Below are 26,258 nucleotides of genomic sequence, written 5' to 3'. Positions count from 1 at the left end.
GTCCAATGTGGCAGTGACATCAGAGGATGAAGTAGACTCTCTAGTTTTCGGACCTTAGGAAAGGATAGGTTAACATAATGAATGTGATGCAAATTGATAAGTGAGCTGAATACATGCTTTAATGCAAAGTAACGAGAATTGGAATCGGCACGGCCAAATCGAATCATGAATCGGGGTGAATCGCCGGTGAATCGGCAATGAATCGGCAAATTTGAAAAAACCCTTTAAATGTAGAGATTTTAACAATTTAAGACTTATTTCATGCACCCTTTATTGAATATAACTTAAACACACTATAACATCATCAAATAGAAGTTGAAACTTAACATATATAAACATGGAAGTTTGTGTTTACCACATGGGGTAAAGAGTTTTTATAAGACAGCTTCACATCCAACACCTACTCCAAGTGCTTCAAAGCATATCACCCCTCTCGAAAGGCTTGCTTTGTTGTTCTCTCCACCACAGACACTCCATGCTTGCAACAGCTTCAGGTCTCATCAATTGGTCAGACTTCCCACGACTGATAACCGCAGCGACTGGGGGTCTAGGGGGCAACGCCTCCAGCGGGGTCGAGGGGCAGCGCCCTCGCGGGGTCCTGGGGCAGCGCCCCAGGCGCGCTCCCTGTCGCGATACAGGGTGGGGTCGAGGGGCAGCGCCCCCGCCACCAAGACCAAATTAGCACTCTGAAACCCACACAAAACTACATGGAACACAGTGTTTTTGTCATTTTCTTCTGATCCCACACTCTTTCTAGGAACCGCTGATGTTTTACTACCTGATTATGTCTTTCCCTTCCCTTGGGCATCATCCGTTATGCATTCTAAACATTTTTTATTTGTCGTCGTTTTTTTTTTTTTTTAAAAATTTTCTTATAACCTATGGTTCCTCTTTTCTCTTCTCCTCTCTTCTAGTCATGCTTAACAATTAGAAGGCCCTTTAGGGTTATAACAAAGAGGAAAGGTAAAAAAGAAAGCAAAAAACATAAGTGATTTTTTTATTATTTCCAACTAAACATGCTTGCTGCTGCCAGCCGATTTTTGGCGATTTCTAATGGCGATTCAGGCGATTTTTTGAGTGAATCGCCGATACATGTGATTCAGGCGATTCACCCGATGAAATCGCTGATCACGATTTTCGACACCAAAAAAATCGGCGTGCATGAATCTGATCGCTGAATTGGCGATTCACGCGATTTCAACGCGATTCTCGATACTCTGCTTTAATGTCCCCACATATACCTAAAGTTGATTGATGGTTGGTGCATGCGAGGAGGTCGTTATTTTCCTTCATCTCCACGCTAGTGAAGTCAGTTTTGAACTTGTGAGGTGGTTTGCCATTCATCGGAGAAGTGAAGATGTGGCCGGACTTCTCACTGAGAAGGATGAAAGCTATGATTGCTGTTTGGAGCAATGTTTTGCTACTGTTTGAAGAATATCTCTGTCTGAGGATGCAGAGCTCCTCCACAAAGTCTCTCTAATTGTTGGAGATGGCCACCTCTTTGTGGAAGGAAGATACATGACTAATGTTGAAATTGCATCCTTGTTCCTTGGTTGGTGTTTGGAGATAGGTACTATTGTAGATGTGTGCCGATTGGCGATGGAATTCATTTGGGAGGAGTGGAGGGGTGGGTTAGAGGATTTCATGCTCAAGGTCCGTATTGGCGATGGGTTGGTGCCAAGGATGGATGATTGGATGCAAATTGGAGATATTGATGCAACCATTCATCCATTCTTGATTTGAAATGCATATGGTGACAAAGAGGTTTGAAGGGCAGCCATGGGCATTGGTTTGAGTTGACGTAAAAGTTACTTGAATATCATAAAGATTCAAGCCCCTTGAGGGGAGAGGGACCCAGCCAAGGAGAACCCCGAAGGGCCACAAGGACGTCAGCTAGGGAGCTTCAAAATTAGAAGGCTTGAAGCTGGTTCTTCTTCACAAGTGCCATGATTGAGCAGGCTGGATGGTGGTTCATGTCTTGCAGTATGTGCTCTTATTTTTGATGGGGCTGTTGGATTTTGTATGTCTTGTCCATCACATTTTGTAGAGAATTATCTGCACATTAAGGTGCTATGTATGTCCTCAGGGGTAGATCAATGTTTGTTAGGGTAGGGGATTGTTTAGTGAGTGGTGTCTTTTGTTTTGGTTGGTGGTTTGCATAGGGCATGTAGATGCTTTGTTTGGAACTTTAAATAGTATATTTGTTACTTTATCTATTGATGAAATATATAACATTTATCGATAAGAAAGAAAAATAGAACAACTAATTATATGGTATATATTTTTATTGCAAAATCATTTTCTCGAATACCAAAACCATGCAACCTCTTGTCAAGTTTTTGGTTGAATTCATTAAAAGTATGACTCATTGTCCAGATCCTTTTCTTGACAAGACACCTTAGATAGATGATCTAAGAGTTGCTAACTTAAGACTATAATAGTGAATGCTAAAAAAAATAAAATGGTAGAAAAATAGAAGTAGCATGAACTCTTTTCACTCAAAGAATGACAAATTCTAGAATATGTTCCTTTCTTTGTAAGATGTGATTGCTAAAATTAGCAAGATCTTTTTTAATGAGCACTAAAAATAAACTTCATGATAGGTGGCTTTAGATGACTTGATGATACTAACTTTTCCTTTGATCATGGCTAACCTTTGAACACATTTAATTTAATGTCCCTTTCTTGTGACCTTCTGACATTTGTGGAAGTTCTAATTTTTGTGGAGAGCAATGTTCTTTTTAGAATGTGATTAGGGGATCTAGGTGAGTCTTTTTTTGGGGGGTAGTTTCGTTATTTGAGTGCACTCCAAGTTTATTTGAGGAATATTCTTTTTTTGGAAAGTATCAATTTTTATAAAATGGCCTTCTAGGTATGTTGGTGCATTTAAAATTCATCGTCAGACTACTTTTTGACTTTCCATATTTTCTGCAACATTGGCTAGATGTTCAAAAACAAATTTAATAATTAAATTTAATTAATGTGAATTTTAAGTGAATAATGTGCTGAAAAGTAAATAATAAATTAAAGTCACTTAACTATGGTTAAAAAATTATAATTTAAGACATGATAACTTAAATATACTTTCCAAGAGGTTCCACAAAGGGTTATAATTTTAACCTATTTTCTATAATTGGGCTAGCAGGCGGATTTATGATCCCAATGAACCATCCTGAAACTCTAGTTTTCAACCCACCTAAATTATAAGACACTGAAGAGGCACATTTGATTAATTTTGAGTATTTGATATTTTGTTGATACCCAATTGCAATGTTTAGAAAATCTCTACCATTTTAAGACAAAAACTTTTAGGTGAAGATTGGTTTCTATGGGGTCAAATATTCCTCCCTAACCAATACTGTGATTCATTTAGGGTCACAATTTGTTGAGAAAAGATTTAGAGATGGATTTAAACAGAATTCATATTTGTGTTGAATGTTCAAAAATACGGATTTGGTGCAAATTGATTTATTTTCATGTCTTTGTGGTTTGTGTGCGTGAGTGAATATATATCAATATTTGATGTGCTTGGTACATGGGTGAAAAGGACAAAGATTTTAAGAATGGAATATTTCATTGGTGTTGGTTTTCTTTAGTCATACCTCCTGTGTTGCTTAGCAATGAGGCCATGCCATTCCAAAGGCATTATAAAAAGGGCAATGCATCTAAAAAAGGCATTTAAGTCTATTAATATTCAATGCAGCCTTAAAGTGGTTTAGTTTATGCTATTGCAGCCTATTTAAATAGAATTGCAATCCATATCGCCATACTTAATTGTTTTGGAAGGCTGTAGAAATTTTGGAGTGCCATGCACCAGTAGGAGGAGCTTGGTATGTTTGAAATTGCTGATTGGACTGTTGACCATTCTGCAATTGAGGTTGGCAAAGAAATTTTAAATATTGGTGTTTTGTTTGACATTATTTCTGTATGGATTTTTTACATGAATCATTTTATATCAGCAACATATATAATTTTTATAATAATATTTGTTGTAAAAATGTTTAATATTTTTCGTAAAATGAATTTTTATAGTTAGTTGAGAATCCAAAAAAATGTTTTCTGTTATAACTATTATGGTTTTATATCAATATTAGACTACATGCAACGTTTGATAAAATGCTTGCAAATTAAAATTGTGAATTTTTTTAAAGTTTGACAAAATAAATTCAGAAAGAATTATTACATCCTCTTCTTCAACCCAAGTGTTCAAGAAGGATCCCTTAGCTTATTCCATTCATGTAGGTTAATTCAAGGCTTGGTGTATTTTTCATTAATTAAATATAAGTTGGCTTACAATATTATTTTTTGGTTGAGTCTAATTAATAATTTTCTACGTTACATGGGGACACGTCCCGGGGTCATCAAACCTTGTCCCAATCTCAAGGTCGTTCCCTAGGTGTTTCTGATCTGGACATTTTTGCTGGAAACTGAGGGATGATGATGCCTCATGCTGGGGATGATCGGACCTCTGGTCATGCAGCCATTTAAAGGGAAGCTCACTCAAATTAATAAAAAAATTTTCCTTAGGAGTATTGACAATGAGTCCTTTTGGATTGCATGCAAAACTAGAATGGCAGGTGAGCTATAAAATGAGTTAGAGTGTGAATAGTATCCATAGAAAGAAAGCGTATGGCCACAGAATAAGAGTATACATATATATCTCTTTTTTTAACAATGGGCAAACATGCAACCTCATACAACCATAGAATAAAAGTATACAAATATATCTCTTTTCCAACAATGGGCAAACATGTAATTACATACAACTGTACAATGAAGAAAATTTAACTGCATAGAGCTGTGGAATGAAAACATACAGCTGTAAGACAAAGTGGAAAGTTGTTGAATGAAACTGCAGATATGTGGAATAAGAGAATATAGCTGTGACTATTTTTTGCCAAAGGAAAGGCATCTGATTGCACACAGTTGTTGAATGATGACTTGTAAATAGTTTAGTGGGATCACTTATAAATAATGTTTTGACAATGAATTCTGAATTCTGAATGCATATTGAGTAATGACAATGAATTTTGCTTCTTGAATAAAAATATTATATGATAAGGTTCTATTATGTATGTATGATTTTATTCGAATATTGTAATGTTTCTTTAATGGTCATCTTAGTTAATCTTTACTTGATTAAGTAGTTTCTAATTTTGTCTTTAGTTCAGAATTGTTTGTTTTAGAAACATTGTCTTTCTAAATCTATATAAGGAGCTTTCATCTCCAAACATCAATTTATGATAACATGGTATCACAACGGGTCAATGAGATTTCATAAAATTTGGTAAATTTTTAAAGAAAAAATGAGCCTCTTTTGATCTAGAACTTTTTGCGCAAAATTGTTTATTGGATTTTTTTATAATAAAAATTGTTGGAGGCATTTTTAGGAAATTTTGTGTTTTGTCTTCAAAGATTTTTATTGAAAATCACAAGCTTGATCGAGAGTTTTGATCGCACGATTTCCTAGTTTGAGCAAAAAGTCTCTAATTTTCTAAGGTTGCATGTACTTGCATGTTGCTTTGGGTTATTATATTTTTTCCCTTTAATTTTTATATGGGTTTTAATGAATTTTCCTCGAAAATTATATGTTGGGATTTAATATTTTTCCTATAAAATTATCTTTTGGGTTTTACCATTTTTTCCCTCAAAAGTGAAGTTTTTAATTCTTTGACACTTTTGTCAGATAGTGTTTTTTGGTTTTGCAGAAATTTTCAACTCAAAAATTGTGGCTTCTTGCAGTCTGTGTTGAGTTGTAGTGCTCATTTGCAAAATTTCTTGGGGAATCATCTCGCTGTCTGTTTTGGGGCACCATGCACATTTGCAAAAGGATTTGGCAATTTTCCTCAAAATTGTGGTTTCAGTTTCATCTCAGTGTCTCTGGCTACAATGAGTAATACTTTTGTTGCCCAACATCAGATTGGATGGCTTCTTAGCCTTTAACATTTTGCAGATCTAGGGAGGGTCTTAGTGGCAACAAAATGTTATGAAGATTTTGTGACCATAAGACAACAGTTAGATGATGACCATTAAGGGAGGGTATTAGAATATTGTAATGTTTCTTTAATAGTCATCTTAGTCAATCTTTAGTTTATTACGTAGTTTCTACTTTTGTCTCTAGTTCATGATTGTTTCTTTTCGAAACATTATCTATGTAAATCTATATAAGGAGCTTTCATCTCCTCTGTTTAACAACAACATCAATTTATAATAACAACTTTATCCACGTTTTCATATTAACATTTTGAATTCCCCTATATACTTAAAATTTTCCTTATATTTATATATCTGTCCCCTTTTTTGCCCTCTAGTTGTCCCCAAAATTGGCAAAACAAATTTGGCATCTTGTCTCCTCATCCTAGGAACTTGGAGTAACCTTGTTTATTTTATTTAAAAAATAACCATGTGCATTAAAGTGACTTTTAAGGGACCTAATGTGAATTGAAAATAAAAAGTTTGCTTAATGCATTAAAAATAGTTCCTGAAAGTTCACAAGCATAAAATAAAAAGAGTTTTGAAAAGGAAAGACAACATCTTTGGTCATTTTTACATTTTTTGTTATGAAGTTTGGACTAAGTGTTCAAATTGTAACCCTAGGATGAAAGTTTGGAAGGTGATTGGCTTCAAAGATGAAAGATTCTTCCTAGTCGATCGAGGTTGTTAATGTTGTAGCTTTAGTCAGATTGATTTAACCATGATTACTAGTTAATCATTATGATTAGCAATTATTAGACAATTACTGTATACATACATAGATAATTAATAATTGTCTAATAATTATTAATCATAAATAATGAAACAATATGTGTTATGAATAGACATGTTCCATGAAGTGACATGTTTTTCCTTGTCTCATCTACAATATAAATAAGAGAGAGATTGCTGCCTTTGTAACACAGAAATTATAGGTAGTGCCATTACATTTGCAATGATCTTTCTCTCAACATGGTATCAGAGCATGTTCTCTTGCCTGCCTATGTGATTTTATTAAGTCCAATTCAGTGATATTTATACCTGATATTTAGAAACACATATTATTTACTTTAAAGAGTATAACCTTGTTGATCTTATTCTTGGAGATAAAGACATTCGTACAATGAGGAAATAATTAAATATTTGCAACAAAATTTTTTTAGCGCAAATTTATATGATCTTTCTATATATTGGCATATGGTTGAAGTAAGACCTAACTTAGGTTGGGATAACTCACGTAAGGTTTCTTAGTAATGTGATTAAGTCATGCTAATTTTTATTGTGCAAATAAATCATCACATGGCTCACATTTCTGCATTAGCATTAGGGTTGTAAAGTGATTAGGGGGATATCACTAAAGAAATATATATGAAGCCATGGCAATCCAATCATCCATATTAGCGTGGCAATTGCACTGTGTCTTCAACATTGACATCTCACCTGCATTGGGTTCCACATCAACATATACAAACGATATTCAGATAGTGACATTGAAGCAAAAGATTACAACATTGGATTGAGTATTGACATTGTGTATGCATTCAAGAAGTTATCCACCACCATGTATATTGGCCGATCATAAAGGATTAAGTGGTGCAACACAAACTCAAAACAGAGTCACACCAATATTGTTGGTTTTGTTTGAACATATGCGCTAACTTCTACATCAAAGCTATATTTATATTAGAGAAGGAAAAAGAAAATACTTTACCACTTGCGTACTTTAAGTCGACAAGAGTTCGTGAACTTCACATACCAGTTATGCTAAATCGAAAAATAAATACAATTACTATCTTTAATAGCATATGCTGCTTCTAGTAAATAGCGGCATAGGAAGCAATAACTAGTAATCATGAGCAAAGGAAGTTGCAGTATTGAACAAAGGTCTCAGTAGCAATGCTAACCTTTGATATTTACGGGTGAATGAATTCAATGGTAGTTGATCTAGGTATCGTGCATCATATATCTATTGGCATTTGTGTTGCTGCAAAAAGTAGTATATGAATGTTTCCTAATTTCAGTATCAGAAAGAATGACTTGGCGTGATTGGATATAGGGAGTCAAGCTCATTATTTTAGGTGTTCTCAGACTTTCATAGACTTTATATTAGATATTCTTAGATTTTTGCAAGTCTCTTTGGTGTTGTTAATTTTGGCATGGAACCTTGCATATTGGTGGTGGTGGTCACTTGTATGATGTGCATTTGATAATGGAAACACAGTCTGGTTGTTGATGTCAAATTATTTATGTCAATAACAGAAACGGGAAGACTGTTGTTGCAAACTATCAATTCTAGTATTCATGTAAGTTATTCGCTCGGGAAGTTAGATAACTCAAGGAGTTCAAGCTCGGGCGACACCATATTCTCACCTTGTAATCACTGTAGAGACGTTAGGCACAATAGTCTTGGACAAGACAAGAGTTATTCCCAATAGGTTGTTGAACACTATTCAGGCTTGATGTTGAGTTATTTATATATACTAAGGAGAATATATTATACATATTGTGCATTCTTTACCTATCGTGTGTGAGGAGATTTCAAGGAAGAATAAGGAAAATATTAGTGGTGCTCAAGTGACAGTATCAAGCGTTAGATGTGAGGTTTGATTTGTGGTAATGACTAGTCAACGTAATCCCTATATCTCCATTAACAATTGTTTCTATCAACTAAATCTATTAGCAAGATGTTGTCCAGGTATTGCTCATACACATTGGCGTCGACAACTAACTTTCTGCCTGTCCATCTAGACACTGCAAATGTGAAGTAGATGGATATTCATTGTAAGCTCATCGGTCTTGGTGATTTTGGCTACAACATAGTGAAATGTCAACAATTCTACTCTGGGAAATGACATTCACATGCAAATGCAAATAAGAAATCCGAGTTTGTCATTTGGAATTGGGTATTGTTCCCCTGGTGCTAAGAAGCAAGTGTCAATTTATAGGCATCATGTGAGGCCTTTGTAGTACTCAACGTAGGATAAACCTCATCGAAGAATGCGAAGGGCTTTGTCAAAGTCATAATTTTTGGAAGGCAAGACCATGTAAAGTTTTTGGTAATGTTGTTACTTCAAGCTAACATAATCTTTTGTTTGATAGGTCCGCAATAGATGAAAGTAATAGTAAAAATCTTTAAAGTACTCCATGAGGAATTTCATGAATTGTACAAACTTCATAACTTTATGATTATCATTAAACATTTCAATTTAAAACCTAAATTGAACTGTTGGAGATGAACGGCGACAAAAGTTTATTGCTAAAGGTTGGAGACGCTGAAGGTTGAAGTTTATAGTGTTCATTGCTCAAGTTTGAAGTTTCCAATTATATTCAGTGTCGTTTTGCAATTTAACATAATTTATTAAGTCTATGTATTCTCTTGTGTTCTCTGTGTATTCTCCAGGTCTCCTATATTGTCTATGCCGTGTTGAAGTTTTACCTTGTGCCTTGTATTCTCATGTACTTCTCTTGTATTGTTTACCTATTCTAATATTCTCAGTTGTTTACCTATTCTAATAGTCTCAACTGTAACTCCGATTGCTGAAAGTTTGTAGCCATCCATCCCATGTAACACCTTACACTTGCAACTTGTTTATATTTTTACTTTTATTTTCTTTGTGCAGAATGTTAGGTGGTGGAAGATATCCATTGTGGAAATATTGTGATCATATTCCTGGGAATAAAGGTATAGGTGGAACAGTTATAATCAGATGTAAACATTGTCCAAAAGAATGGCAAGGAACTTACACAAGGGTGAAAGCTCATTTCCTTAGTATACCTGAAAATGTGTTGAGCCTTGTATGAGGCAATACGTCTTGAAGCTGTGAGGGATCAAGAAAGGGCTCATGGGAAAGTATATCAAAAAGTTAATTCCTCTCATGCTTCAACAACAAGGGCACCTACTAGCACCACGGGCACGATTGAAACTCAATCTCTGAATAGAGATGCTAATGCATCTTCTAGTAGGGATGTGGAAGCACAACATTCACAGACACACAAGGGACCACACATTGGCAACGGAAACCCCATTGAAAGACATTTTGATATGCAAGGCCTAGAAGTGGTTGATCCAACAATTGCACAGTTCTTCTATGCAAATGGAAAACCATTTAATGCAGCCCGTTCACCTTTCTTTATAGGGATAGTCCAAGCTATCAACAATGGACCAACAAGGTATAAGCCACTAGGGTCTGAAATGCTCGGTAAAGAAAAACTTTGATTAGAGCAACAAACATTACCATTTAAAAGAGTATGGGCTTTTGAAGGTTGCCGCATTGTGATGGATGGTAGTGGTGTGAGTGTTCCAAGGGTTGCTTGCATTGCTCCTCAAGAGACCAAGCTATCTCTTCTTGGCACCTAGTCCACCTAGGTTTCTGATTGGTTTAGATGATTAACTAACACCAATCCAAAGTCCTCTCCAAGAGTTTGATCCTTTGTGCTTACCCTTAGAAGACTAACACACTAATTTTTCTTAGAGGGTTCTAAGTGCAACTTGCTCTCTAACTTCATCCTTCATTGCAGGGTCATCCAATATCATGAGATCACTTCACTTGCTTCCATTTGTGGCCATTTGGAAAGATCTTTAGACCACTTAAAGATTTCAAGTTTTTGACTCAAGAAGCCTAATTATGCCTAGTTCCAATTAGCCCTAGTAATCCACTAATTCCTCTTTCTTGCAAAAACTCTCCAAACAACCTAACAAATAAACTCCAGATTCGAACACCCTTTGGATTCCCTAAAAGATTTTGTAGGTCTTAAAACCCTAAGTTGTCCGTATAGGTGATTCCTATTATGTAGGTCAAATAGGACTAAAAGGCCTGTTCCCTAGGACTAGACCACAAACTTGTTTGGAAACTTACCTAAATGGATTGGTAAGACCCTATGCTCCACGGAGTTTCCGGGACGGGGACGTTTTAGGGGACGGGGATGTGTTTATGGTACGGGTAAGGGTTGAAGCCAAAATTTAGGGGACGGGACATTAGGGGACGACGATTAAAAACATGAGAATTTTTTTATATAGAGACACAAAATTCAAATATGCATATCATAACATTGATAAACCATTCACCATGGACATTTTAGAAGATCAATACATGGAATATTATCAAATGGCAAATACTAAGTACTTCCATTATAACAATATCAACATACAAATATAGCAAAAATCATGCTGAAATCAGAATGAAATAAAGAGAAGTCCAACTAAAATAGTTAGTAAATACTAAACGCAATCTTTCCTCACTAAACACAATCTTTGCTCACTGCTGCTATTGCTTTTATGTTTTTTTCTTCCTCTTAGCAAGTATGTTAAATCTAAAAATGAGTAGAAGAGTTAGTGTTTTAATGGACCAAATATGGGTTGCATATTGTTATTATGTCTTTAAGACGACTAGGGACCACATGGACAGAAACAATTATTACAAAATGATTTTTTGAGGGTGTTTTGCTTTTACCAGATTGACTGGAAAAAAGGGGACGGCCAGTAGTTTCGGGGACGGATAGGGGGCGACAAAACCGTCACCGGTACTACTGGCCGTCCCCAAGTTTCTTGCCAAAAAAAATTGGCCATTTCGGGGACGTTTCTGAATTTTCCAAAAAGGGGACGACTCAGGGGACAGCCAAAATCTGTCCCCGCATCCCCGTTTCGTCCCCGGTACGGGTATGAGGGTAAAACCCCAGGAAACACATCCCTGTGGAGCATAGGTAAGACTTCAATCTCCAGGTTATGTCAAGTTATGGCTATTCCCTTCCTGGAATCGTACTTGTTCCGTACCTCCCTTTCATTCTCTGCACCTAAACATTGCTTTCAGCACTGTCAAACCTCTAATCGGGCCTTCCTAGCTTGCCTAGGGCCTGAGTTTAAAAATAGTAGCATGAATCCTCTGGACTCCTAACTTGCTATACATCATGTACAATGGCTCCACTCTAAGATTCATCCACATTTACAAAGTTTCAAGGGTTGAATCTTAAGTGGGAGCCATGAAAACAAAAACTGTCTTCTCAGGACCAGCACACTGTCAAAACTAAAAACAATTTATTTAACACTCCTAAACTACTCTATTCAACTTGCTTATTGAATGAAAAACTCTCTACACCAACCTAGGATCACTATCCAATTGTCAGATCGATTCTTTCAATCCATATAACACCACATAAAATGAAAATGCTCGGTCTGCACACTAATAACTGTCACAGTCACTATTGTCTTCACAAAACTTCTTACAATCCTTACCACTCAACTTCTTGACTCGAGATTGAGTCTTCAACAAGTAGTAGATGCCTTTTTCCTAGTTTTTAGGCCATCTGAATGGATTTGCCATTCCTCATATTTAGGGGATCCAAGGTAACTGAGTTGCATGCAACATTATGACAACTTTTTAGCAACATTTGGCATCTTTGCACTCATGCCATTTCCCTTGTTTCTAGGACCTCAAACCCCTCTAGGTCGATGTATAAACATCATAAATGACCTTAAAGCATCTTTCCTACCTATCCTATGTGCGAGGACACATTTAAAGACTCAAATTCACTATTACCTCTAAACAATAAGGAATTGAATTAACTACTAACAATAGCTATTTGTGTGACCTTAGTCCTAATGACCAACTCACCTAGCAACAATGCAAATGACCTTCTAAAGTCCAAAAACAAACTAACCTATGCTCTTGACCTGGCTAGAGTCAATTACAAGCCAACAATTAACCAAAAAATGAAGGTTTCCTAGGTGTGCTCCTGCAGTAGGTGGACAAATACTAGGAATCATCCCCTACTCAATGTCATGGTAACATGTAGCAAAGGGCCTTATTTCTTGAAGGCAATTGATTGCATAGGACAAGAAAATAATGCTGATTTTCTTCATAACCATTTATGTGACAGCATTGAGGAGGTTGGAGCATCACATGTGGTGCAAGTTATCACTGATGCTGCCCCTGTTTGTAAAGCAGCAGGTTTAATGGTTCAAAAGAAGTACAAGCATGCTTTTTGGATACCATGTTGTGTGCATTCACTAAATAATGCACTAAAAAATATTGGCAATTTTCAGTAGATTTCAGATCTCATAGAAAAGGGCAGAAAATTTCAGATGTTCATCTATAATCATCACCTCATGCAAGCAATTTATCGGAAATTTGCCAAAGTGGAACTTTTGAAGCCAGCTGATACAAGGTTAGCATCTTATTTATTCTTCTTGACTGCCTTTGTGAAGTCAAGGGAGCTTTATGTTCCACCGTGGTTAGTGATGCATGGGCTTCTTGGAGATAGTCTACATCGGATACTGCTACTGAGGTGAGAAGTTTGATTTGTGATGATTACTTTTGGGCTGATGTTAGATTTGTTGTGGCATTTATTAGGCCCATTTGTGAGGTGATCAAATTTGCAAACTTATATAGGCCATGGTTGGGGGAGATTGATGAGGAAATGGATTCTATTTATGAAAGAATCAAGACAATAATAGATGCTAGAGATCCTTCTTTGTATCCTTTGATAGCAGAAAAGCTGTTGGTTTTCCGAAGATTGCTGCAAATGTACTAAGCACTGCCATAATATTTGGTATGTGTTTTCCAAATGGCAGCGACCTCTTATTTAAATTGAGAACAAAAGAAATGTCTATTTATTAGTTAGATCATTAATATAATAAAAATTTAATCCCAATATATATATTTCTCTCACATTACAATAAACTTATATATATAAATTAAATCTCATATATAATTTATATATAGGTTTATTCGAGAGAAGCTACCGAACATCAACACTCGCTCTTATCTAGGGAGGATAAACACACGTGTTACCTCAAAGTAATATCAAGTCGGCAAGATTAAGGATATCTTTGATCAAAAGATATCTATCATTTTTATATCACATTTGATATCATGAGTATTGGCCTTCAGAATATATGATATTCACTGAATACTCTGAGTAATGGTCTCTAGAGTATCAACGCTTGATACCCACCATGTACTCAAGTAGGTAGGTCTGCAAAATATCAACATATGACATTTACCATTTTTTATATCACATTTGAGTATTGGTCTACAAAATATCAGTATATGATATTCACCAGATACTCTGAGTAATGGCCTCCAGAATGAGATGTAAGATATTCACCAAGTACTGAGTAATGGCCTCTAGAACATCAAATTGTATGATATTCACTACATACTCTGTGTAATGGATTCTAGAACATCAATTTGTATAACATTCACCATATACTCAAAAATATTTATAAGGTATGTCACGCATTCTCATAATGTTTACCATAAAAACTTTCAACATACAAAAGTATACTCTATCATGATCTACTTAGATATGGTAAGATATCCATCATCATAGAAAATTAAGTTATTGTAAGATTGTGACCTTTCAATAACCTCTGCAAATATAGGTGACATCCTTTGGAAGTCGTCACTACCTCATGATGTACACAGGGGGGTAGGCCCATTAAAATCACATAGTCACGAGATATATTCATGAATCACAATCCTCTTGAATGCTACAAATTATTAATCACTGGAGAATCCATCTCAACATGGTTTATTCCCACCAAATCAATATGACCGAGATTACCAAAGGTTGACTATATCATATCCTCTATATGCTCCCTCTCTTTCAAGGTTGTCTGAAATGTTAGCCTCCCTCTGAATCTCAATCTCCCTCTTTCTCTTGCAAGAACAATCTTGGAGGAAAAGATCAAGGTATATAGTTTGTATAGAAATAAGAAAGAGACTACTATAGTACCCAAGAATAATAATTCTGCATGATAAGATCATTTCAATAGATCAAGTCTTATTTATAGTATAAAAGTGTTTGGAATATTGGTAAATATTTCTTACTAAACATTTATACAAATATTATTATAACTCATATTATTATCAACTAATAATATGTTCTATTTCCCTACATGGTAGTCATCTTTATTTCCATAATATTCACTTAGTATCTTTTTAGTGCAAGGATATTTATATAGGACAATATAATAGTTACTAAGTATTGAATACGTACCTTGGTCACTTCAAGGTCTATGTTGCATGGGAAGTCTAGCATGTAATGGAATCGATCCATTTTTTCCTTTATCACCTTTCCAAAGGAAATGTCTAGACACATACTATTTCTATTACTATGAAAGATGTGCTTTTTCCTATGGGAAATTTCTTTCTGTATTCTATGTATCTTACTATATATGTTTTTGGGTTGGTTATCATTACATATATACATATTTCTCAAATGACATCCAAATCTGCATACCGTGCCACATCCTCCTTTTCTCTCTCATTTCCTGTTTGCTGTAGTTATCGTGGTGTTGTATAAACATATCATTCTCCCCTATTACATTCCATGTCACGCTGACGTAGGTGCTCACAAGTCAATACATTGGGTCAAATTGTTTTTGCCCCGATCAGTCAATAGTGACTTGTGTTCTTTTAAAAAACCCCTCATTCAAATATGACTTTTCCCATTTTATTTTTCGGTGCATGAAATTCACTTTTTCTCTTGTCCATGTTGGCAATGATTTAACACCTCAGACACACCTTTCAATGTATTAACTTCCCTCACAATCCTTTCGTACTTTTCCTCCCATGATATTCCATGTGGTTCCTCCTTTCTTATTTTGCCTATTTCTTCTATCATTACATGGTCTCAGATAAGAAATATGAGGAGCAACTTTCTTCTTCCGCTTGTTCCAAGTATGTGGCGTTCGGCAAGAACTTATCACTTCCCATGTCTTCCTCTTTCCCTTGTGTGACCAACGACTCTATTCCATGTCATGTCTCATGGTTCAACCAGGACTGTTAACTTGGTTTCTGTGATGGTGTAAGAAGCGTGGGTTTCACATTTACCAGCTCTCTCTAAAGAACTGTCTTTCTTTGATCTCTGAAACCTTTCATTCTGGTCATCTTTATTCCAAAATATATATTCTCTGTTCTCCACGAAACATAGAGATTTCTATTCGGCATTTTTTTATTTTTACATAGGAACTTGAGTTTGGCAGAAACTTGCTCCATTATTAACATGACAATTCAATGATTTAATCTTTAGCAATCTACATATTCTTAACCTAGATCTTTGTCTACTATTTTCTTCTCCAAGTTAGCTTTACTATTACACCATCCGTAGGCCGCTCTGACTGCAATTTGTTGCAGATTTTTCACATGTGCAAACAAGTTCAGAGTTCAATTTTTCCTATCTACAATCTTCATTGTGCTTTCAAGAGTTCTAATTATTTCTAGCGGATATAACTTGGCTCTGATACCATGTTGAGTTTCATGGATTGCTGCAAGTGTAATAGCATTGCCATTGTTTGGTATGTGTTTTCCAATTGCAGCCACTCCTTATATTTATAAGAGAGTGGGAGAATAGACATGTCCCTTCATGGGACATGTCTATTCATTATCATATTAAAACTCTTATAATTATATGCAATGTCTCCTAATTTATATATGTATGTATGTATGTATGTATGCACACACACACACACACATATTTCTTGATGTGATTTATCGGAGTAAAGCTACAAAACATCAACAAAAACTCTAAGTTGCCGATTCGGGTTTGGAGACGGGTTCGGTTTCGTGGGTTCGAGCAAATTTTTTTTTCCCATTTGGGTTCATGGGTGGGTTCGTGAGTATATATATATATAGACACACACACAGAAGAGAAACATGCATAGTTGCAAAACAAAGTCATTTCACAATATGAACAATTGTTGCTTGATCATTGATTAATGCCAAATGCCAAAGGGTTTTGGGTCCCTTCAAAACTTGTTTTTACCTGAATCTAAAAACATTAAATACTCGCTAATTAATCTATCTTCATGATTGTAAAGAAAATTATACATTGAATTACTAAATTGCAAAACATAGACTAGTTCATCAAATAATATATTGAATTACTAAATTGCAAAACAAAGACTAGCTCATCAAATAATAAAGTTTGAAACATGATGATAGATGACAAATGTTTAGTAGTTTATCAATAATCATAGTATCAAATGCCCTTCAAGGGTCAAAAGGATCATCATAAAATGAGGGATCAATGGTTTCATCCCCAACTGCAACTATATCTAGATCTTCATCATTGGAACCCAAACTGGTTCCACTAATCCCATAGGCTGCTATATCATCGTCCTCCTCCTTGACATAAGGGATTAGATGAGTGAAATGTTTTATATTAAGTTCCTTTGAGAGTTACATAAGAAAACAATTAAAAAAAACACACTCTTTAAAGTTGTTTTAGCCCCGGGTTCGTTGTGGGTTCCTTTGGGTTTGCTTCAGCAAGGACCCAGATGAATCCACAGTCAAAACTAAGGACCCTGCCCGGACCCGCAGAGAACCCAGGGATGAATCCGGACCCGGACCCGAATCCGGGCAGCAGGGGACGAATTCGACAACATAGCAAAAACTACATGGAAGATGGAATAAATTGAATACACCACTTCATTGTGCAACATATGCCTTAAATCCTAAATGGCATAATACAAAAGCGATTAGGAAGAGGGCTCCACATAAGGATAGAGAGTTAATGAAGGGGTTGTGGGCTGCAATAAAACAAATTTATGGTCGAGGTAACAAGGCTTCAGTTATAAGGAGTCAATGGAATAAATTTTCTTGTGGGTAAGGTGATTTTGCTTCAGTGGAAGCTTTATATGATATGCGAGCAAAGAAAGACCCTATAGAATGGTGGTGGAACCATGGAGGTGATACTTCTGAGTTGCAGTCATTTGCAATAAGATTGCTGTCACAAGTGGCTAGTTCTCAGCTAGTGAGAGAAATTGGAGTACTTATGGTTTTATTCATTCATTAAAGAGGAATTGATTGGGGTCAAAGAAAGCAGAGAACCTGGTGTACATTCATAGCACACTTTGCCTTCTCTCTCGTGTTGATCCTACATATATGGAGGGTTCTTCAACAAAATGGGACCAAATTGCACATGAAGGAGATGCTACAAGCATGGTGGAAGATGAGGTTGAACCAGATGGCCTTAATGAATTGCCTCCAGTTGTACTACCATTAGAGGAACTGAGTTGGAGAGTGATGAGTTTTTGGATAGCACCATAGCTGAAGACCTTGAGATGGATGATGATAGCCTTGTGGAGTAGATGATATTGATAGTATTATCATCATTCTAGATAGTAGATAGATTCTGATATTTGTTTATAGTTCAGTTTCTGGTTTGCATATCAGCGATTTAGCATCAAACTTAGCACTATATATTTTTGAAGTTCAATATGTAATGGATCTAATGATAATCTCAGTTTATTAATCTGATACGATGATATGAAATGTGTTTTTTTAAATGCGCAAACTTATAATGTATTAAAATTATGATTAATAACTTAACTATGAGTATGTTATGATTCTATGGTATTTCTTGTTTTCAAAACATTGTGCTATGACTGGTATTTCTTAGGAATTTTTAAAATTTTAAATTATATTTAAAAAAAATTGCTGTCTCCTAAAGTACCCCCATCTCCTATTTCAAAAATAGCCGTACCGGTACCAGAGACCTCCACATCTCAGAGACTTTTGGTAACCTTGATTATATATATTAGATATTATATTATTTTTATATTAATTATATATCAATAATATGATATATTATATATTGATATGATATATTATATAATCATATATCATATTATTATACTAATAATAGACTTAATCTATTCATGTTGATTCTTTATTATCATTTATTTTGTAAGTCTTCCTTTGGAGAGAGGACATTACAAAATTTTACCTTGACCTTGATTCTATCAAGGAAATATGATCTGAGGGATTCCTTTCCTTTGCCATGATGGATAACTTCAAGAGCATCATTTCACAATCGTAGGAACAATTAAGACAAAACCAATTTGACAAGACCTGAGCACAACATGTACCTGGGAAAATAATAGATGTTAGCTTTAAAATTGACACAATGCAAATTTTTTATGTGGGTACAACAATCTCTTTGACTGCCGAATTATCACAAGCTCAACCATGCAGTTGAATTTTTGTTTCTTTTTCCTATATATCACAATAAGTTGTCATTATTTACATGTAGATAAGTTTCTGCTGCTCTGCATACTAAAACAATTTAAAGCAAAGTGTACGTTCATGCATTCTTATGCACAAAGAAAAAGTGAGAGGGATTGTCCAGCATATAGAAACATGTTTCCTCTTATATGTGGTTGCAGATTCATGAGAATGCTTATGCAAGTGAAATGCATCACTGCTTTACCTCACAAATAAACTCATCTGGTTAGTATTTTTTTTTTACTCATTGTCTTGTATTTTAAAATTTGTGGCTCTCAAGAAAATGGTGGATGGGTCTGATGCATGTTCATATTTTCCAGAAAAGTAACAGCTCTATTCTTTAAATCTAGCAATTTTTTAGACTACATTTTCAATAAACTCTATATCATACAAGATACATAAACTTTCTACAATTTCTTATCATCTACTGATTACTCTGTATTTGGTGGATATCTGAAATCAGGTCTTGTTATGCCTCATTCTGAAGAAGAATCTTCAGACATATCCATTGTAATAGCAAGGTGTGCTTGTGTTGCATAGTTTGAATTTCAGCTTTAAGCAATTATTAAATAAAAATACTCTTTTAAATGCTTAATTTGTCATATGATTGCAACAGGAAGGGCCAATCATGCACTTCAGCTTGCAAGTCAAAAGGACAGACATGCATATTCAGGAAACTTTTTGGTCTAAATAAATGTGAAGTGTGAGTTTCTACCCTGCGCCATTTGTTCTACTCTGTCTGACCTCATTTTAATATTGGAAGGGAACTAAATTTGTCTTTAGAAAATGCCATTTAACAAAACTAAAGGTCTAATTGTGAGAGGGTTCAAGACTTGAGGATTTTGTGAAGCTGAACTAATAACAGATAAAACAAAAGTCATGATCAAGTGATGAGTACGGCATAGCTCTCTCTTGAAATATTTGAAAGTTGAAGTCCAGACTAGACATGCCATCTATATTTATTTTTCTAAGCCCAGGACTTTTGGAATCCTAAATTTTAATACAGCGGTATTTCAAACAATACAAATTAGGAGATGGTATATATGTTATCTGATAAATGAAATAAAAATTGCAATTTGGCATTAGCTAAAGGAGAATAGATGTGTTATGATTATCGCTAAGTTGTCAATTGTGGTAATAGTTCAAGTTTTATTTGTGGGTTTAGTAAAGAATTTTTTTGGGATTGTCCATAAACATATATAAATTATAAGTGTATACATATTCGTCGCAGTAATTAAATACGGAATACCACATAGCATTTTATTACAGTCAAAACCTGCATAAAATATTACAATGTCAGTTTGTCAAACTTGAATTCATTGATATTTATTAAAATCAAATATAATAATGCTCATCAACAATCAACTATGTTTATCTATAAAAAAAACAATCAACCATGTTTAATTAGACATCAATGTCATATGGGTTGAAGACAAAGTCACAGCTTGAAGTTTTATAAGTATTTTAATTTTCAACCATAGATGAAACTTTAAAGATAATCTTTATACATAGAAGTTACTACTAATAAATTTTTGATCTCAAGAGGTTGTAGGTGTGTATGATTGGCCATGGAAGTAAAACTAACTATGAACATCAACCCTCAAACTTGTCACGAAGAGCATCAATACTTAAAGTATTGGAGTTCCAATATTTTAATTCCATGAACTTGACACTAACTACATCTAGGATGTTAAGACCAATGAGGAGACTAAAAAGTGTTGCCCGTTACAATATTTTATTATTCATAAATGAGTGTTTACAAATGGAGAAGTCTACTTATGTAGAATATAACTGAGAATGAAATTTTCTAAAAGGTTATTAGGATTTTTTTTATGTTATCTAAAAACTAAGATGTTGGTTTGGGTTTGGGTTCAAATTCGGGTTCAAAGGACGGTTCACCGGTATGACAAAATTTTGAAAAGGGTTTGGGTTCGTTATTACAAAAAAAAATGTAAAAATTATAGATATAAATATTTATGAAGCCTAGAAGCATGAGTTAAGATTAGAATGTCACATAGTATCAAAAATACATTTTAACACCATAAACTTGTAATTGTAGCATCATGAATTATGATCATACCATCATATCATCATATACTTCAAGTTAAACATTAAAGATTCAAAACATTAAAATGTCAAGTGATAAATCATAATATTAAGTTCAACTAATGGATTAAAAGTTTATTGACATTCTTCTTCTTCTTCTTCATTGGCATTAGTTGACTCACAAACAGAGTTAAGGCCAATGAGATTAGCTGCACCAATAGTTTTATTGGTGTCAAAATCTTCAAGTTCATCAAATGCAAGCCGAGAAATGGAAGCTTCCAAGTCTACAAGCTCTACATTCATATCCCACCTCTTTGTTTCCTCTTCTATGTATTCTTTATTCTTGTGCAAGACGAGTTGCAAGTTGTAATGCACAAATACCAAGTTCTTTGCTCTTTTTGATTACAACGTATTACACTTTATTGAGTAGATGAAAGAATATGTGCTCCAATTTCTTTCTGACGCTGATGAACTAGCAATGTATGAAGACAAGATAATGTAAGCAATTAAAATAAAATCATTAATCTTATAAAATAATAATTACTAGTAATTTATGAAGACAAAGTAAACTATTAAAAATAAATAAAACATACTTGTGAGATAACTTTGATTGCAAGGGGCTGCAACGCTTGAAATCTTTGACTATGGAGGTACTGCCAACTATGAACACCCTTCCTAAACCAATTATAAAGAGCATCATTACATAGACCTTTTGCACTCACAAACCCTATGAAATCATCAGTAATTGAATCTTTCATATCATCATCAAGAAAGAGTCTCTCAAATGCTGTCTTGTACCCATCAAATACTTCTAATCCTCTATATGGTGGCAGCCTTCCTAGTAGATCAATGTATTGGGTGCTATAATATTTGAGTGTGAATGCATAGGCAAACAAATTTAGAGGAGTGGTCATTTTGTCCAATGTTCTACAACAATTGCTTGCAATTGTTTGAAGAATGTTTCTTGTGGATCTTTCTCTTTTACATTTACAATTTGCTTGATCTTCTCAAGCGTTGAGTCTATGCCATCATAGGTCTTTCCAAGGCAAGGCCTATCCATGTCAGTGTACCGAAACGTTCTCATAATGGGCTTGGTGAACTTAATGAGAACTCCACATGTTCCCACCATGACTCGTCCAATATCCTTTGCTCTATTTTGGTTGCCCTCTCAGTGTTGCTTTGCCTCTATATAGACCAATTTTTGCTGAATTCCATATTGCAAAGTGCCACTTACACTTGCGCAAGTTGTCTTTAGATGATTAAGTTTGATGCAAAATGGGTCTCAGCCTATAACATAAAGTAGAGTGAAAAAAATACAACCATTAGAGACACTATAAAAAAGAATACACATTACACAATCAAATTATGAAAATTAGAAATTGTAAATTACTAATTTGATTTAAAAAAATCAAATTTACAAACTTGCGTTCAAGTGCACTTACCTTTAGTAGTTCCAAATGCGAGAATGATCTGAATATTGCTTGAGTCGTGGTAGTTTGTGATGAAAATGTAGATGTCGTCAACCTCTTCATACTCCTGTTTGATCCAGCCAATTGCGTTTCCAATATTTTGTAGCATAAGATTGAGTAAATGGACCACACAAGGTGTCCAAAAGATATGCTTATATCGCTCTTCAACCAACAAATCAGCAGCTCTATAATTCCTTGTGTTGTTCGTTATGACTTGGACAATGTTTCGAGCACTCACTTGTTCAATGATAGAGGTGATACTATTAGCAATAAATGACCCATCTTTGACTTGCCCGTCACAATCCATGGATGTCAAAAACATTGCCCCTTTAGGGGACAACACCACGACGTTGACCAAGGGACGATTTCTTGCATCTTGTCACCCATCTGAAACAATTGACACCTTTGTCTCAACCCATGAATCCCATTGGGCTTTAATGCATCATCAATTCCCTTGACCTTTCTATCCAACCAGGGCCCTTATACCCTCTTGGAGCTTCATTGGCACTTGTCAACATCTTCTTCTAGTATGGAGAGCGAACAGCAGTAAAAGGCAGCCCATTTGCAATAAGCATGTTGCCACATCAATTTTGGCAATAATGGTCCCTTTCTTTTGTGTGTAACAGGTGCTTAGTTTTAGTATTAGGGCCGACTGGGGTAGTATAAAAGGGCTAGAGTCTTATATCACAACATTTGTAGAAGGGGTTTGCATTCCATTTTCTTTTTGTTACTTTTATTGCCAATGGTTGTATTTTGTCTATGTGCTTTTCTCTCTTCTGTTGCTTCATGCTCCACAATATATCTTAATACCATTTCATTTGGTATAGGTGCATCTTTTTCCAAGGCATTTGCGACTCCTCTTCTTGAGATTCCACTCAAATAGCCTACTACATGATAATATGAACTATTTATTCCTTTCTACATCACAGCCCTGAAATTTCCAATGGAATGCAACACCTCTTGGAAGAGGTCTTACAATATCAAGATACTTCCCACAGAGAACTAGAATGTGGTTCGGTTCTTTGTTCAGTCTTGCTTGTAGAGGAAGAGGTAGATGCCATTGTAGTTCTTTTTCTAGTGCAAGAAATCATGTATATATTCAATATAAAACCAAGAGAATGAAAATTTCTAAAACAAATAGGTAGATCTTATGGATAATGAAAGAGAAATTAAAAAAATAAAAAAATAAAAAAGAAAAGAAAATGGAAAAAGAACTTACATTTTCCACTCATTGTAAGCTTGCAAAGGTGTAGGAATGAGGCGCAAACACTTGAAGGAGATCCACAAATCAATCTTCCAACTCCTTGCACAACCAGAATTTTTCTTAACCACCTATTTGGTTCAACTCAAGAGAAAATAACCTATTTGCACACCACAAATGAGAGTTAAAAGTCTACATAAGCTTTTAGAATCCACTTTTTAGGATTGTGGATGTCAAAAAATCATTAAATTTGCAACAAAAAACAACTTGGTGCTGACTTTGACTGTATGCAGGACCAATTTCACTGCTAGTTTAGTTGGGTTCTCACTTTTTAGATCTGGTTTTCTCGGGCTCGAACTGGGTTTGGATTGGTTTGAACCAGCCCCTTTTAGACCAGACCCATTCCTGAACCACATGCAGACCGAACTTGGGAGCACAAACTAGTTCGTATTGTGGCTGGTATGGGGGCCCAAAGAGGCAAACTGAACATTCTAGTTGTTGGTTAACAGTTTGTCTTCCTCGATATATTGGTTTATACCTTGAATTTTTATATGCCCAAAGGATTATGGAAAACACAAAAGTTGACAACAGAATGGGTCAGTGTAGAAATCTAAAAGACCCCTGAATTGAAAGGTACAACTCCCTAATGAGTGCAAGATATGCAATGAATTTGTCTTTCGGGTTTTGGGGGTATGCTCTTAACTAGAGAGTAGAAGAAGCAAAAACCAAGTTGCTCAACACTTTAAACAACCTAGGCAAAGAAGGGGGACTATCTCACAATATACAATCTACTCAAACTAACAATGCAGAGAGATGGAAACGTGCAGAACTAACTACGACAACAGGAAGAAAGGAAATACAGTAAAACTAGTAATTCTCAGATTACAGAGTTAGCCAAGGTTTTGACAATACCTGGATTGTCTATTCCTCAGCTGCCCCCTTACCAATTCCCAACCTCCTTATGCAGAGAACTAAACTAGACACACAAACTACAACAAACAAAAGACATGTTCATGCTGGAAAGAGTAAAGCTTACAATCTATTGAACGAAGGAAATAAAGCCAAGTTCATTCACATTCATTCAACTTTCAGCATTACCACATTCATTCTAAACACCACTCAAACTAAATGAACAACAAAACTTAAAATGGACTGAGTCTCACACAGTTTTCCCAGCTACAGGAGTTTGCCCAAAGTAAATTTTGCCCTACTTATTTACATCTTCAAAGGTTACATTTATAGGCCTTCTCAAAATGGCCGGTTACATTGGATGATTGGTCAACAAAGCATCTTTGAACAAAATAATCTAAAAATAGGACAAGCTCGAATCATTGTCCGTTACAGAGTTTTAGCAAAATGCCAAGAATGACGACAAAAGAAGGAAGAGGGGAAGAATGATAGATGTCTGGAGAAGCATCAAAATCATCATGCCTTCTTAGAAGTAACTGATTTAGCCCTATATGCTTTCATAGCTTCGGCTCTTTGACACCTGGAGTGAGGATGTTGTCGGCTCTGATCATCCAATAATCATGCATTTTAGTAAGTTCATCAATTTTGGCCACCCTTGATTGGAACTTCTCCATTTGCCTCTTTATGAGTGCATTAGTTGCTGATAGTTCCTGGATCTTGGCCACCTGGAAGTTAAGTGGGTCAATAGCTTCGTCAATGAATGCTAGGAACTTGGACTTCATTCTTTCAATGTCTACCAGCTTGCCATTAGTAGACACAAAGGACTCTGTGTGCAAGATCTTCAAATATTAAAACAATTTGTCAATGATCTTTTGCACCAGGTCGTGCACATCCTTGAGTTCACTTACAGATCTCACAGAATTTTCAATGATAAACTCCAAGGATTGCATCCATGGGAATAGAGACTCTTGACTAGTCTTTAGGATCCTGTGAGCAATGGCCACATTGGTCTTCATATCTATCACTTCCTGTAGAAGGGCCAATTGATTTATCAACTTGTCCGTTGCCTTTTGGATGGTTGATTGATGATTTGAGGCAGCCTCTCTGAGCTTTTGAGTGTCTAGTACCAAGCTCCCTAGATTCTCAACTAGTGGAGGACCTTGGGCTTTTATTTGATCTACCCATGCTCGGTCTACTTGCTCGAATTGTCTCTCTTGCCGCAACTTGAGCAGTAAGTTCTTGTTTTCTTCCGCAATTGGGTCGAATTGACTGGAAGAGGTAGTCCCAAGTGTGGACTTTATGTACTCTACCAACTTTTTGTTGGAGGCCTTCAATATCTCCTTTTCTGCTCTTAGCTCCCCCAACTTGTCCTCAATCTTTTCATTGGTGGACTTCCACGAGTTGTGAACTGGAATGCCAAGATCCAATGTTTTGATTTGGAAATTATCTTTTGAGAGCTCGTGAAATCTTCCTTCTCTTCTGTCTTCTCAATGTTCGGAAGAGGGCCAACTCCGCAGGTGGGAGTAAGTGGCACATTCTTTTTTGGAGGCTGGTCTCCTGCTTGGCCAATGGATTATGATGGCCTAGCAGATGTTGTTGTAGTGTTCATTGTGGTCATAACTGCAGCTGATTGGGAAGCTCCTGTTGACACTC

General features: G+C 35.5%; 1 protein-coding gene across 1 annotated transcript in view; it reads left to right on the top strand.

Annotated features, from left to right (window-relative positions):
* Positions 1 to 26,258, top strand: part of LOC149562329 (glycosyltransferase family protein) — a 97,934-nt gene that overhangs the window by 46,855 nt on the left and 24,821 nt on the right. Inside the window, exons 7-9 of the mRNA XM_089825851.1 lie at positions 19,142 to 19,205; positions 19,444 to 19,501; positions 19,597 to 19,683. Coding sequence (XP_089681977.1) covers positions 19,142 to 19,205; positions 19,444 to 19,501; positions 19,597 to 19,683 — 209 coding nt within the window. The remainder of the gene's footprint in view (positions 1 to 19,141; positions 19,206 to 19,443; positions 19,502 to 19,596; positions 19,684 to 26,258) is intronic.

The sequence above is a fragment of the Cupressus sempervirens genome, chromosome 4 (assembly GCF_028749045.1).
Source record: "Cupressus sempervirens isolate cs-2001-9-10 chromosome 4, ASM2874904v1, whole genome shotgun sequence".
Classification (NCBI taxonomy): Eukaryota; Viridiplantae; Streptophyta; class Pinopsida; order Cupressales; family Cupressaceae; genus Cupressus; species Cupressus sempervirens.
This window is presented reverse-complemented; position numbering and strand designations above follow the sequence as displayed.